Source organism: Sceloporus occidentalis, unplaced genomic scaffold, assembly GCF_023333645.1.
Source record: "Sceloporus occidentalis isolate IW3139 unplaced genomic scaffold, rSceOcc1.0.p SCAF_23, whole genome shotgun sequence".
NCBI classification, from domain to species: Eukaryota; Metazoa; Chordata; class Lepidosauria; order Squamata; family Phrynosomatidae; genus Sceloporus; species Sceloporus occidentalis.
Window position 1 is genome coordinate 7,793,745 of NW_028317003.1, and position 16,195 is coordinate 7,809,939.

General features: G+C 38.8%; 2 protein-coding genes across 3 annotated transcripts in view; both read left to right on the plus strand.

The window, feature by feature from the left end:
* Positions 1–2,323, plus strand: part of LOC149300761 (sodium bicarbonate cotransporter 3-like) — a 41,541-nt gene extending 39,218 nt beyond the window's left edge. The window contains exons 23-24 of one of the 2 annotated variants that reach the window (XM_089484860.1): positions 420–527; positions 2,242–2,323. In XM_089484860.1, coding sequence (XP_089340986.1) covers positions 420–527; positions 2,242–2,323 — 190 coding nt within the window. The remainder of the gene's footprint in view (positions 1–419; positions 528–2,241) is intronic. The other variant, XM_089484861.1, reaches the window with a different exon arrangement.
* A 10,537-nt stretch (positions 2,324–12,860) lies between these two features.
* Positions 12,861–16,195, plus strand: part of LOC149300762 (serine/threonine-protein kinase Nek10-like) — a 77,168-nt gene continuing 73,833 nt past the window's right edge. Inside the window, exons 1-3 of the mRNA XM_089484791.1 lie at positions 12,861–12,934; positions 13,956–14,016; positions 15,889–16,010. Coding sequence (XP_089340917.1) covers positions 12,861–12,934; positions 13,956–14,016; positions 15,889–16,010 — 257 coding nt within the window. The remainder of the gene's footprint in view (positions 12,935–13,955; positions 14,017–15,888; positions 16,011–16,195) is intronic.

The following is a 16,195-nucleotide window of genomic DNA, read 5'->3' on the forward strand; positions in this document are numbered from 1 at the left end:
TGTAAATGTGAATTTTAATGAAAGTAAAACAGTCCAAACATGTGGTTTACAAGCAAACTTCAAACCCCCAATTATACTGGTTTCAGAATCTGAGATTTCCAAATAGCTTTTTTGTGTAAATCGCATTGAATATTAATCTTGCATATTCTCATGCTGAGTTCACATCCGTTTTCAAGATCAGGAGGTTATTGGAACTCTTGGTTTGTGCTGTGCAATGCAAACTCAGTATTGTAGAATAGTTTGCTATCAGATTTTATATGCTGTGTCTGGGCTATTTAAATAAGCTTTTTTTTAAAAAAAAATAAATAATAATTTGTAGCAGGACAAGTTACAATAAACAGTGCTTCCCATGAGTCTAATAACAACATTAATGCTTCTGCAGTACTGTTACTAACCTCAACTTATTGTTTGTTCTCTAGCCTTGATCCTTCTATTGTAAACATATCAGATGAAATGGCAAAAACCGCACAATGGAAGGCCCTTTCAATGAATCCTGAAAATGCCAAAGTAACCAGGTCTAACTTGAGGTAGCTATAACAATTTTACTGATCCATTGTCTAATAGGCTTTTACATTATGCGCTAAATGCTATGCTGATAAGAGGGATTCATTGAGTCAGTCATCTTAATGAATATTAGGGGCTAGACCTGGGGAAATTAATGAAAAAAAATAAATAAAAATATTGTGAAAATCCCATTGAAACAGATGCATATTTAGACCAAGAACAAAGTAAGGCTTGGCAGAGGTCTGTTTCTTGCACCCTCATGTTGCTGAACATTGCAGAGAGCAAGGACAGAGCGTGTAAGACATGGAGTCTGTCTCAGAAGAGGCTGGACCATGGCAAAGGTGAGTTTCTGGATAAGTTGTGGTTTCCCTTCCATGTAAAAAGAGGCTGGATGGGCCCGTGTTAAGTGGAGAGAACTATGCTTCTTGCATGAAAAACCTGCCAGGGACAGACTTTTTTTCTATTGCATAATTAGGGAAACCACAACTCTCCAGAAAACTTCTGCTTTAGTGGATAAGTGCCAGAGGAACCCTCTCTGTAAAAATAAGTGCTGGAAGACTATGAATAGGAGGTGCTCCCCTAATTAAATGTCCTTTTCTGATAAGGGGGGGGATTGGTGGGTGGCACTCAACGCCACTCGTTTGACAGCTTTGCTTTGTATATTTAATCTGCATTGATTGTGTAAACAATTAATTGTTTGATGGCATCAATATAACTGATTGATTTATCCATCTGAAAACATGGCTGTAATCGCTTATTCTAACTTCTATTTTAACACTTCCAATGAACCGCTAAATCTTGCGTACAGCATCTTTGGTGTATGGTTGAAGCCATACAACATCCATTTTGTAATGGGTCATTACATTTAATGCAAACGAAAAAGCGTTTTAAAGAGACAGTTTGGTGCCTGACACTTTACTATAGAAGAATGCATGAATACTTTTTATATGCATTCTTTCAAAACAAAGGCAAAATAAAAATGCAGTTTTGACCTAGAAGTTGCAGTCCTCCTACATGGTCTGATTGGCTTGCAAAATGGACAACACAAATTCATCAAGATCTTAAGTAGATGTAGCCACACGTTCCCATGAAAATATATTATCTCTGTGCCCAACAGAGTTGGCCTAACTTAAACCTTGATCTTGAAGCTTTCTTTTCTGATCACACCTAAATTCTATGTTTGGGTGTTTTTATATCTTGGCACGTGTTTGAGCCAAAGGCAGCTTTGATTCCTCCTCCTGGCGATTGGTTTGTGGTGTTGCACCAGCCAACTCACCTCAATGTGTTTAGTCCATTGTCAGTGGTCTATAATGTTCACATAAATGTTGATTTTGTATGTTATATGACCTAGCCATCGAGTTTTTTAGTTTATCGATGACTGGAAGTCTTTAGCTCTAGCAAATTAATGTTTTTTTTGTCCGAAATGTTATATACAAAATGACATTGTAAATGCCCTCTTATCGGCATCCATTTCTGCATAAAAGTCCCAATAAATGTTTTTCTAATGTACACGTATGTTTTATTATTTGCTGAATAGTGCCTATTTTTTTTTTTATTTAGCTACTGAACAAACTGTGTTTGACATCTGGAGACCGCCATTTTCTAGAGATCTCTGAGACTGCTTGTGTTTAAGTACATTTTTCACGTAGCTCTGAGGGTCCTAAAAAGACAGCTTAAACATTTGCATCTTGCAACTTCAAGTATATAATGTTGTCTTTTCTTTCTTTTTATTTATAGCCCTGACAAACCAGTGAGCGTAAAGATCACCCTTGAAGATGAAACTTCTAGAAAATATGTAGATGCAGAAACATCCTTGTAGAACTGAACCAAGAAGTGTATGCGTGTGTGAATGTGAAAGAATGAAAGGACTGTTTGTATCTTTTGAGTGACTACCAGACCATCAGTGTGAAAATGATTTCCAAAATACTGTACGTGCACCTCATAAATTATTAGCACTGTATATACTGTATAGGAACTAAACAGGCGGTTTCAAAAGTGAATAGGACACACAGTGATCACTTAATTATTTATTCAATAGGAACCTTTTTTTAAACAGATTTTTAATGGATTTTATTGTTTAACTTTAAAGGCCTGTCATCAAGCAATAGTGTTGAATTTTTCTACTCCCTAAAAGGAGTGCCTCGGAAATTTTGCCACTTTCCATTCTCATGCTTTCCATAAAAGAAGAACTAAAGTTTCTCTACATATTTTTTTAAACCTGTTTATTTTTTTCCCCTTTTTACATTTCTTAAGCAGAAGGTTTCATCAAATGTCCCTAGTGGAGAGCATCCAGGGTACCTGTGATCATGTCACTAAACACTCTATCACACTACTAGAAAGCAAAGAGTACAAATAATATTCCGTTTTATAACAGCATTTTTTTTTTTTACCCTTTTTTAAATTATTATTTAACCAGCAATGCAATGTGTTAAGATTCTGCCTCTGCTCAGTACACAATTATTTCAGCACATACTGTTGTTGTTGCGGGAACAGTATTTAATGTGTCTGGGGGTTTTTTTTGGGGGGGGGGGGTGTAGTTTATGTGCAAGAGATCATAGCACGGAGAGATCTTTTCATTACAAAGCATTATTTGGGTGAATTACCTAAAACTATACCGTCAGATTTGGTAATTGGACACTGACATACATGTCAAAACTGTAAACCGAGGTTTATCGGTATGTCCAGTGAAGACCTTTGACATGTGAATCTATGCTGCTAACACGTCTGTCCCAAAAGTCACCTTTTGTCTGAACAATTTAAGCTGCCCACTCGGATAGTGATATAGAAATGGCATGTGCGTTATACCATGCAGAGTTGGTAAGAGTGTTTCAATTGGAGACTCAACCTGCATGGAGGGACTATAAGAACAGCTTCTGTTTAGATGCAGCTTAGGAGAGCAAAAACTGTTATGAACAGCTCCTTTACTGGATCACCAAAGACCATATATGTGGTGCTTTTCTTGGAACCAATACTTGAGGGGGCTTGATACAACTGGTTTAAAGCTTATGTGGAAAATTTCCTCTTTAAAATTGAGGTTTAATGCACAGACCCTCATTCTCCACATGTAGTACCAAAGCTCATCTGCTGTACGTCCTTTTTCATGTCCTATAACCAAATGATGCCCCCCAAAAATATGACTTTAAAATTTCACATGCCCTGAAAGACAGACCATTGGGTGAACTTAGTTAGCTGGAAGTTGTCAAGCTTAGGCATTTGTAGCTACATTAACTACGGAGTGTGATATACCAGCCGTGTATACTCATGCGGCGTTTTCTAATACACCAAGATAAAATTTTTGACCTCTGAACTAGTCAATTAGTAAATCAATTCTCCCAGAGATGTATATGACTCTCAAGCTTTTTATTCAAATTGTATTTTTTTTTATCTATGAAAGGAAAAATTATATATTTCTTTTGAGAAGATTGTCAAAAATCCAAATCACTAAATTCTTACCTTACAAAATCTAATGTCCCCCATGAGCAATATATTATGGGGCATAGAACATTTCTTTAAGATGTGACTTTTAGTTGAATGTTTAAAGCCGTTCAACATATTTGCCTTCATTGTGATATATTATAACATATGAAGACGGTTTGATTTAGGTATGGGTAATAATTGGATATAAACATTCATTTGGTTAAAGATTACATCCTAAGCTCTATCCCCATATGTATGATTTTCAGTATGTTAAGAAGTGAAAAATGTGTGTTTTTCGTTCAATATGCGATCCGATTGGTCATTTATGGTTATTATAATGTTGGTGGTGTTTTGAATTTTCTGCCCAAACATTGAGACTTCTTTTCACTGAGTTTTCCTAAATGAAAACATTCTTGTTGGATTTATTTCTTAATTTTTATTGGTTTTTTTTCTTGGTTTTATTTTTATGTTTGTAATGGAAGTATTATGATGGCGTACATAGGAATACACTAGTACCATTTGTAGCTATAAGGCGTATGTATACACAATAAGCATGGTACTAGAATAACATAGTAGCATCTTTTTAATACCTACCAAAAATCACCTTGCCCTCTGTCCATAATAATTTATCTGCAGTTTTTTAGATATATATTTTTATAACACATTTTAAGGTCTTCCTTCTCTTCTTACAACAGAAATACGTATTTACAGTTTACGATTCATTATGCAGCATTTCATGAAAAACAAGTTTGTTTTCGGTTTGAAAACACAGTGGAATTTTATTTCTTTTACGTATTAATGTGACCTGTACATATGGTGATACAGTTAATCAAGTGTTCTTATGTATATTAATATACTTATGTTATTTTTTCTTAAATTATTGCCCTGTGATACAGTACACAGGCAAGTGTTGACAAAAAAGTCAACGCAGTAATGTGCTTTTTCATTAAAGATTAGATTAGTAAAGAAGGCAGTGTGCGCTACAGTTTAACACCCATTTTATTTCCAATCAGAAACACCAATTGGCCTTTTGAGTCAAGAATCAGACTTCTATGCATTCATTCTAAAACACTTTGCAGGTGCAAGAGTAATATTTTCCGAACACTGTCGTTTTATTGTATAATTTAGATTAGGGATGCAACTTCATAATTTCATGGACAGTATAATATTTTCTGTTGCATAAACAATGATTTGTACGTTTACAGCTTCAGGATTTCGTCAGTATTCTGATGGGTTAACCCTTTGAGGGTCAGACACGTGGATCACATCTGGGGCATCCAAGAGATAAAAAACACACTTTGTTTTTCTGATGAAATGTATCATAATGTTTGCAATTAATTTGTGATCTTGAGTTCATATAGGGTATACTTCCTTAAATGTAAACTAATTAAGCATTGGACATATGCAGTTTAGTTTATGCAAACCCAGCTCTAGAATGGTTATGTATTGGTTTTTTTTTTTTTCTTCCTTTGTTTTAAGTATGTTGAATTCAAATGTGTTCGTCTTCCATTGTTCGGTGTATTTGCCAGAACATAGCTAGACTTTTAGTATTGATTATACTGGATAAATGTCAAGTGTAACTAAAAACAGCACATAGCCAGATTTTTTTATGTCTGATTTTTTTTTATAACAAATCCAAAGCAAGTTCCAAAATCCATTTGAAAAAAAAAAGTATATATTTTCATGTCATATGTGGCTATCTTGTTTCAGCTCAGATGTTAAATGATCCCCACCTCTGTAATTTGTTGGAAAACACATGCAAACTATATTTTGTAATGTTCGGGGAAAAAAGTTGATTAAAGCAATAAAGGTCTACTGAAATTTCTACAAGATGTGTCTTTTTGATTTCTGACACCTGCTTTGCACTGCTGATGACAGTACCTGATAAACAAAAAAAAAATATCCTTAGATACCACAAAGGAAACACATGCGCCTGCGAACAACTAATCTGATATCAAGTCAAAGATTACTCTCCTGTACCTAGCATTCACAGGTTTGCAGTTTAAAAACTGATCTAGCAACCATGTCTAGCCAGGGGACTTGGGTAATAGAATTATTTGTATTCATATAATTTACTGCTTGGGTTATCTTTGTATAATACTACATTTAGTTTGATGATCTAAAGCAGTTAAATGTGACATAAATGCAAAATCTTTGCCCATTCATACAGTGGAGCATTTTTGAGGTCAGGCACTGATGTTGGACGAGAAAGTCCGGCTCACAATCTCCATTCCGGTTCATCCCAAAGGTGTTCGGTGGTGGCGAGGTCAGGACTCTGTGGGCCAGTCAAGTTCTTCCAAACCAAACACATCCAACCATGTCTTTATGGACCTTACTTTGTGCACTGTAGCACAGTCATGCTGTGGCCCTGCCTTGCCAGTAGTACCGGTTGTAACCCCCTTTTTTAAAAACAAAACAAAAAACTAGGTTTTAAAAAAATGTTTAATTTTTAAAACTGTCTTTGCAATGTTGCATTGGATTTCCTGCCCATGATTAGTGCAACTATAGACAAAAACACCAATTTGTATTAGGCACAATTCCCTGCCCAGCAACGCCCCACAGCCATACATTTTTGGGAAAGCTATGGGGCCAAACTTGGAACATATGCATTTTGATTTTTAAACTCAGTTTTCAGAGATTGCCTTACAGGGGGCCATACCTTATTTGGGATAATTTTGTCCAGATGACCAAAGGGATAAAAAAAAAAAGTCATAAACATTAAAAAAGCGGGATATGCAATTTAAAAAAAAATATATATCCTGGCAAAAATTAGCAAATTCAAACTACACCAATAAAAGCATATGTTTTTAGTACACAACACAGAGTATTCAACTCTGGTTATTATTACACTTACACAGTCATGTTACATTTTTGGTGGAGTTTACTCTCACAAACTAGGGTCCCTGTAACAGTAACAATGTTGAGTGATTATACAACTTAAAACACAGTCACTTATAAGTAAATTTAACTGATGCTTGTTGGGTGGTCCATGATTATTTAAACCAGAGAAATGGCGGGAACACCAACTGAATATTTTATTGGGTGGTGACAATCTTCCCCCACCCATTACTTGAGTTACTATCTTGTTAATAACAATGTGAACTGAGTAATTAATTTACAGCTGTCAATATGCTATAAAGTACAACGAAATAATAAATATTCCCCTTTGCCCATTTATATGAATCCGGTGAGGTAATGCTACATGGCTAACTGTAAAGCACAGCTGAGTGACGCACACATAATAACTCTAAGCCCCGCCCATACACTTTCCCTCGCGTGCCGATACCTTTCTGACGTGCACGCGCGCCCTCTCCCGTTACCTGGCAACCATTTTTGTCTTTATTGTTTACAGTGTTACTAGGGATACCGACAACCGGGTCCCGCACAGCGGCCACCGAGTGTCTGCACCGCAGCATGTGAGTACACTGGAGCCGAGTGGTTACTGTCACCCGTGTGTGCTAGTCTGTATGTTAGTAGCCTGGGCATGAGAGTACCCTATGGAGTGTGTGTTATTTCACCGCGGGTCCTGCTGTCAGGGGCTTCCCACCTGTCACGTGATCACATAGCGTGACTTCTCACTTCAGCCGCAGCCCTTAGACATGTGTGCAATATATATATATATATATATATATATATAATTATAACCAAGTGACTATACATTTTAATTTCATTAACAAAGCTATAATAATAATCATATATATATTTATTCCCTTGATAGAAGATTTTGGACATGTGATGGAATGTGATATAACATATAAGCCCTTTTTTATTGACTGTAGAATGTCCATGTATACATTAATAACTAATGATTTATTGCACTTTATTTTTAGTTTTTCTACTCTTAAATGTACATTAAACCTTTTAAAATATGTTTTACTATCCTTCAATACATTGGTTTTATAGATCTAGAGGCAAAATTAAAATATCTGTCTTTATCAGTGGAAAAATAAATGTGGCGGGAAAATTATTGAATATTTGCACCTCTGGTACACATTACCCCCCCCCAACATTTCATATGGCTGATATGGATACGTCCGTTTATTATATAGTTACCTATGGCATTAAATCAAGTCCAGCCCAATATCTGTTGTTTATATACATGACCCTAAGCTCTTCAGGGGCAAGGATGTCCTTTCCTAATGTATTCCTACTTATTGTACCCTATTTGTAATATATATGTTGCAACAACACTTATTGTACATCCCCTTATAATATACAACTGAAATACATACATCACTGTGACTTTTACGGCCATAGAATAATGTAGTGCACTTATAGCCATCCAGCATTTAAAAGAGGTACACCCAGCATTTAAAAGAGGTACATCAGGGAGTTAAGGAACCAAAGAGTACCCTTATAATCAAGGGGCACAGGAGATATGCTGACTGACTTCAGGGCAAGGCTGGTAACTTTAAGCCCAGGGGCAAACCATCACAACAGCCCGGTAATACCATCAGCCCCTCCACTTCAAAACCGGTGGGAATATTCCCCTCTTGGGCGATTAGGCCCCTCGAGGTGCTGCTGCTCAATGGTCCAGTTGCACCTGACCCATGTATACTATAGAAGACTATGCCGAACTGGCACAGTCTCCATACAGTGTATTAAAAGGTGCTGTTCCCCTTTAATACAGAGGGTGCAGGGGTATAACATCATATGCTGGTGCAACGTGGTGAGAACTGCATCTGCAGAAGAGGTGGCTGGGGCCCCCTCCCTATCGGCCGTCCTGCGATATGATATGATGTCGCGGTCTTAAGTACTCCCAATGGTCTACAGCCCAATCTTGTCTAGTGCGTATGCACCAAAAAGGATAAACACAAAGGCTAAACACATCAACTGCATGGCATAGAGCTGGGTGTTGGGGAAAAGGGCAAATTGATATGGAGGAATTCTGCAAAATTCCAATGCATTTGCAAGGAGGGCATTACGGAGTACATGCATTACATGCAATTGATGACTAGAGGTCCATTTAGGAGGGACCCAACCATGGTCAGACTGATGCCTTAAGCCCTTGCTATTCTAGACACTTTGGTGTGTGTATGGACAATCCCAGGGGTAGTAGAAGTATTATTAAACACTCATCTACGGACACCAGACAAGCCAGAAGGCTTGCTTTTCCCTCAGAAATCTCATGGTGCTTTCACAACCACAAGGGATTCTGGGTAGGCACATGCAAATAAGGTTAACAATTATCACCTTTGCCTCTATATCCACTTTATACATGGATTCCTTGAAAGTAACTGCCCGCTGTACAAGACAGCCTTTAGACAAAACTCAGGAAGAGGTACAATAGCCAGATCACCACTCATGGACAGCTGTTTCGTCCTTCATGGGACTCGTCAGCATGAGGTTGTGATACTGGCTTAAAAGTTGAGGCTTGGGGTAACTAAGAAATATCATTACATAAGTTATGGTGGGTAAAAGGTGATGGAAACCCTTCCACTAAAATTTAAGGGGTAGTAGAAGTATTATTAAACACTCATCTACGGACACCAGACAAGCCAGAAGGCTTGCTTTTCCCTCAGAAATCTCATGGTGCTTTCACAACCACAAGGGATTCTGGGTAGGCACATGCAAATAAGGTTAACAATTATCACCTTTGCCTCTATATCCACTTTATACATGGATTCCTTGAAAGTAACTGCCCGCTGTACAAGACAGCCTTTAGACAAAACTCAGGAAGAGGTACAATAGCCAGATCACCACTCATGGACAGCTGTTTCGTCCTTCATGGGACTCGTCAGCATGAGGTTGTGATACTGGCTTAAAAGTTGAGGCTTGGGGTAACTAAGAAATATCATTACATAAGTTATGGTGGGTAAAAGGTGATGGAAACCCTTCCACTAAAATTTAAGGGGTTCTACTACCCCTTAAATTTTAGTGGAAGGGTTTCCATCACCTTTTACCCACCATAACTTATGTAATGACAATCCCAGGTAAACACCAAAGACATTATATTGGTGTTCCCCTTACCAGCCTTATCCCAATTGACATAAGATTAGCAGGGCATGCGCTGTATTAAAAGATCTACAAATTGAAAACTAATTGCAACAATTAAGAGATTACTACAGGCTTAAATGGTGTTTACAGCATTCATGATCTCTATTCTCCAACATTTCTGTGTCAGGCGGCCAGTATAATGTTTCTGGTCACCCATGTTCGTAAAAGATTGAATTATCTGGACTTGAATGGGTGTGCCTATATCTGCGCCTGTCCATTTTCTAATCTGATCACAATAGCAATGTAATCTATATGTATCTTTCTCTTCGGGTGTTAAGCATGAGCATGTGATGGTATACGATATGACACCCGTCTGTAAGCCAATTTTCCATTCTATCTGAAACGTGATACGCGGCAGGTGGGTGTGATGACTTAAATAAGAAGTTTAAAAATAGAGCAGGGAAGGGATGTGATAAGAAAGTATAATGGATTGTGTGAACGCTCAGAGGAATGTTTTTGAGAGGACATGCTACATGATCAAAATTAGATTGTCGAATCACGAAACCCTTGGTGCAGTCTGTTGGCCACTTAACAGTATTATTAGGTTTTCTGCTGTACATATTCTTTTTATACATTTATATAAGCTCATAGTTACAGATAGAAGTATTATAGAATATACTGTAGACTGGTTGATGACTTTTACATTATCTGTTCTATTTATATTTATCTGGTTGCGTGCAAAGTGAGCCTGCGTATAAAGCATAATTCTGCCAGCGGAGTTAAACGTTGCAAATATATGCATTGTAAATGTCATTGCGTAGCCGTTAATGTATTTTCTTCACCAAACTGAACTGCGGAAACATTTCCAATACTTTGTAGCAGAGCCGTAAGTAGGGCTCTTGGCGCCTGGGGCATATTTGGAGGTTTTTCCCCTCGTGGATGTCAGAAACGGGCACAGGGGTATTGTTCAGGTGTGCTACCCAGTGCCCCTTTTGCCCCGTTGAAGTTATGGCCCTGCCTTGTTGCATGTTACATATGCATTCTTTCTTAATTTTTTCTTCGAGTATAGACTGTACGTTTAAATTAAATGCGAGGCAAATACATTATTCAAAAATGTACTGCACGTTGTATTTTGATGGTTTTAAATGACTCAGCAGTTCTCAATGTATTTTTAGCAGCAGATTTGTACTTTGTCTCGCGGGAAATAGTTGGGGTGAGGGAGGAGAGATTTTGATGTATTCCTCTCTGTGTTTGGATTAAAAATTTAACCAACTTAAATAGAAAAGCAACCATTGGATGGGGAAGAAATCCGGGACATGTGGTCACCCTTGTTTATGTAGCTTTGATTCCTCTTTTTTCATTTTACTGCACATATACAAATTATACATCTTTTGTTAAGGGCAGATAGGGCTTTCTTTTGATAGCACTTTTAGATTATAGTCCAGCATTTGGTAGGATATATATTGGGCTATTGTGTAATTTTTGAAATCTACAGGACACACTACATGACATGGTCATTTCACACACACACTAGCAAACGGCATAGGGCAGGGTAGCATACCTGGGACCCCTCTGGGTCGCGGGGTCTTGACACGCCCCGCTACCCGCCCATTTTCCCTTGAATTAGGGGTGTTTCCAGCAGACGTCAGCGGGAACGCCCCTGACATCAGCGGGACTGCCCCGACCTCAGCAGGACCGCCCACCGACGTCAGCGGCAGTCCTGGCCGCGTCCCGCAAGGGAAGGCTCAGGGTAGCCGGAGGCCAAAAGTTCCAGGTATGCAGGGTAGGCACCCAGAAGAAAAAGAGTTTAATGACATTTGTGATATGCAGGTGGGTGTAGCTGTAGTATGATGTCTAATCCCCTTCTTTTTTATTTTTTACTTTTGAGGTAAAAGTCCCTGCTGCATGCAATGATCACTGCCTTTAGACTGCAGTCTTTTTTATCTTTATTTACTCGTCTTCAGGAGCATGCATGGCAATTCCAAAGGAAGTCTCCTGACGCATACACCACTACTTTAATCATGACATTCCATACCGTCAGGTTTTCTAGCACATGTTTTCATGATGGCGTGGAACGTCATGAAGGATTAAAAAGTTTAAGAACGATTTCACATTCCTAGAATATCACATTCAACACTTGGTTCTGTGTTTGTTGCTCTCCGCCTGGCCCCAGTATTACTATTATCTTTTAGTACAGGGGGGTTAGTCACGTGATTGCTGCCAGTCATCATAATATCAGGTCATATGACAAACCCAGTGGTTAGAAACTGGGTTTACACTGATTGCAAAAAAAGAGAGAGCAACAGTAAGTGACCAAAAGTATTTGAAAAACAACTATATTTTACAACACTAAAATCAAAAATATGTATTTTATTATACTTTTAATCTGCAGTGTTTAAGAGTCAGTTGGGGGTTGAGGTGTAGTTTAGTGTTTGGTAAGAAACGTCTTGCAAAACATTATGCCCACCTTCTCATATTCGGCCATCTGGTTAAGGCTGGCCCAGAGAGCATGTAAAGCCAAGTGCCCACCACACAAACAAATGCAAACACACTTACACACACGCACTTGCACACAAGCACAGACACACACGCACTCTAACACATTTATTCACCATGCATTACCACAGAGCCTGACCCTGTCCTTTTATCGTGCTGCCCTGTATTGTCATGGGACCATGTAATGTCTTGTTACACGACCCTGCTAAGATCCACCTTCACAAGGGGGCTGGCCCCTTCTAGGACAAAAAATGCCCACATGAAGTGTTTAAAACAGAAAGGTAACAGACAATAATGACACATGTGGTTTTCGGTACTGGTTTCAATTCGCAAAGATGACCCATGGGATAGCTTGTCTGTTAACTTTGCGCCTAATGGTGCTTAGGACGTAAATTTGTCCCTTTAGTTCAAATATGTATCTAGCATTATTTTTGTAATATATTCTTATTTACCCTATATTTCAATTATAGGTATGAGAAAATAGATTTTTGTGCTGAGCTATTATAATGCCTGATCACGATGAAAAAGGGAAAAAGTCAGACAAAACCCATGACAAGAAAAACCAAGGAACATCAGCAAGGTTTGTTACCATTGATAAAATTTGCGCTTGTAGATAAACTGTGCAGAGTAACTGGGTAAATGACCTGGTTGGTTTAATGGGGGTAATGGAGCTGAAGCTAGTAGCATACAGTCAATATTTCAGATGTCCAAATTGGAGCCATGCGTGTCTGGGGCCTGAGGCCCACCTCAAACTAAGAACCACCTCACAGTGCTTAGCTGCAAGCATTGTGAGTTGGCCACGTGGGAGCTGCAGCAAAATGCAGCTTTTAAAGGATCATTTAATTTATTGAAGCTAAAAAGTTAATCAAAACCCATGTACAAGAGTAATTCCCCCCGTAAACCTAATTACTAAACTGCAATCAAACGTTTGCAATAACTGGCAGAGTCATCGCCCTACATTGCTGTGGAGGGATTTTGGCCCACATTTCTTGGCAGAATTATTTTAATTTGGCCACATTGGAGGGTTTGTCATGCCACAACATCTCAATCGGATGCAAGTAAGGACTTTGACTCAGCCACTCCTAAACCTTCATTTTGTTTCTTTTGGGCTTTTCAGAGGTGGACTTGCTTGTGTGCTTCGGATCATTGTCCTGCTGCGTAATCCAACTGCGCTTGAGCTTGACTGTTGGTGTAATGTTCATATTATGGAATGCCATGTTAGCTTTACGACAGATGTAATGGGACCCATGTCTTCCACAGAATATTATCCCAAAAAATGTTCAGACTAATAGAAGTCAATGACTTTGTTTCTCATCTGTTCTTGAATTTATTTCGCAGCATAAGGTGCTGATTTTTGCAATCCTTTAGCATATTTCACTTTGCAAACTAGATTCTATTTAATTGATGTTTAGATTCAACAGGGCTGGCAGTAATCATACAATTATACAGCCTCCTGCTTTTTTATAAAGTGATTACTGACCTTACCGTTTTAATAAAAAAACTATATGTTTGACAAAATGTTAGAAAACCATTGTCCAAACAACCAAATCCTGATTCCACCAATCATTTTTCTACTAATTATATTTTTTGTTTTGTTTTAGGAAATGCTTTGATATCAAAAGACTTTGGTCTCTTTTAAATGTGCAGGCAAACAAGCAACAGGTAAAGTGGAATTATGGCTACATCCTAGGGTTGGGGAAAAGTCTAAAATCAGAGAAAAACAAACATATTGCTCCATATGCAACATCCTGGAACTGTATTATTTATTAATAAAGACTGATTCAATTTAGTTCAAAATTAAAACACCCTGGGGAGTTGTACTAAAGAACCTTATTAATATAAAAGTAAACAATTACATTTAATGGGAAATAACTAAATGGAAGCTATAAAAAATACTCATATTCACAGTATGACTAAATTAGTATTTAGTGATTCCGTCGCGTACAACTGTTATAAGCACCTCATGGCACTCATTTTAAAGAAATGTTGACTAGCTACCTTAGATATTTAATTGGATTCATGATTTATGATAATATAATCAGACACCACAATCACTTGTTTGCTCACAAATTCCTAATATGCTAAATACTGCAGGAAGGGATGATATGCCCTGCATTTCTGTGATCTAATCTAGCACACATATACACATACACTGCCCTTACACACACCTGCCTTTACACACACATATACACATACACTGCCCTTACCCACACCTGCCCATAAACACACATATACACATATTGTAATGTTTCTGTTGGTAAATGCAGGTAAGGAATCCAGTATGCAGGAAAGGTAGCAACAGGAACGGTTCGGACAGAGTCCAAAGAATAGTTGAGCAAGCCGGGTCAGGAATGGAGAAGGTACCGTAGTCAGGAGTAAGGCAATGGTTCAGCAACAGGAGTATCCTCAGACAAGCCGAGTCAGGAGTGGAGAAATCAGAGTAAACAGGAACAAGCCGAGTCAGCAACGAGAGGGTAATCAGACAAGCCGGGTCAGGAGTGGAGATATCAGAGTAGCCAGGAACAAACCAAATCAGGAGTAAACGCAATATGCTGCAGGGAACAGCTCAGCTGGGAACAACAACCGAGCACTGAATGAGTGTCAGTGCTCAGGTATTAAATTTGCCGCCTCTCCAAGCCCCGCCCCCAGCTGATGACGTGGAGCTGTGCGTGCACTCCAGGCCTCTGTTTTAGTGTTTGATGCAGAGCGCGGGGGTATGACGTCATATTCCGGCGCTTGGCATCAATTGCCGATGGGTAGTGATTAGGGAGCACGGAAGCCAAGGTCTAAAGTGACAGACTTTGCTCTCCCTAACGTTGGGTCGGTTAGAGAGGCATTGCGATCTTCCCAACCAGTCCTGCAGCTGCTGATCAGACGACTTTTCGTCCACTCGCAGCTGCGCCCTAGGTGAGTGCCTCTCTGGCCTCACCCTTCCTTCGGATATAATGATCTATTTTATATTATTTTTATATTATTATTTATGTAGCACCATCGATTAGGACATACAGAAACAAAAGGTAAGGAGGACCCTGCTCAATGAACATACCTGGGAACTTCTCAGCTCCAGGTACCCGGAGCCTTCCCTAGCGGGACGCAGCCTGGACTACCCACTGGCGTCAGCTGGAACGTCGGCGGCCGTTCCCTTTGATGTCAGTGGGCTGACATCACGGGAAACACCCGGATTTAACGGTGAAATCGTGTCAAAACCCCGCTCCCGCACCTGGAGGATTTGGGTATTGACCCGGAGAGCTGGAGAAGAGATGCTTCACCTGGAGATCTCCTTGTCAAACCCAGAGAGTTCTCAGGTATGTCAGTGAACTTAGAATCTAATTCCAGACATGAGTACAGTCCAAATGCAGGAAAGTTGAGCTAAAGGTAGGTGAGAGGAAGAGACTTAACATGTTTGTTGATCCCCGAAAAAGGCTGGGAAACTCTGTGTTATAGTTATTTAGGGTATTTAGTGTTTGGAAAGGTTGGAGTACAGCATGTTTTTTATGCAGTATGTTAAACATTACATGTTTTTGTGATTGATAGCTTCCAGCTTTAAAAGCCAACAGCACACCAAAATTTCAGTCAAAGTATGGGAAAGCAAATGACTCTCAAAGCCGAAATCAGCGGCAGGAATCAACTGAAGCATTTGAACTTGAAAAACTAAGGTAAAAAATTAAACTGGAAAAATTGCAGTTAAGTAAATGCAATTTTAACATAAAATATTGCAGAGATAACATATACCATGGACTTGCCCTCATTCTTTAAGCAGGGCAGACTGGGTATCAGCTTAAAAGTCAAACACATCGGGCCAAAAAAAGCCAGGCTTCCTTTGTACTTTGCCTCATGAGGA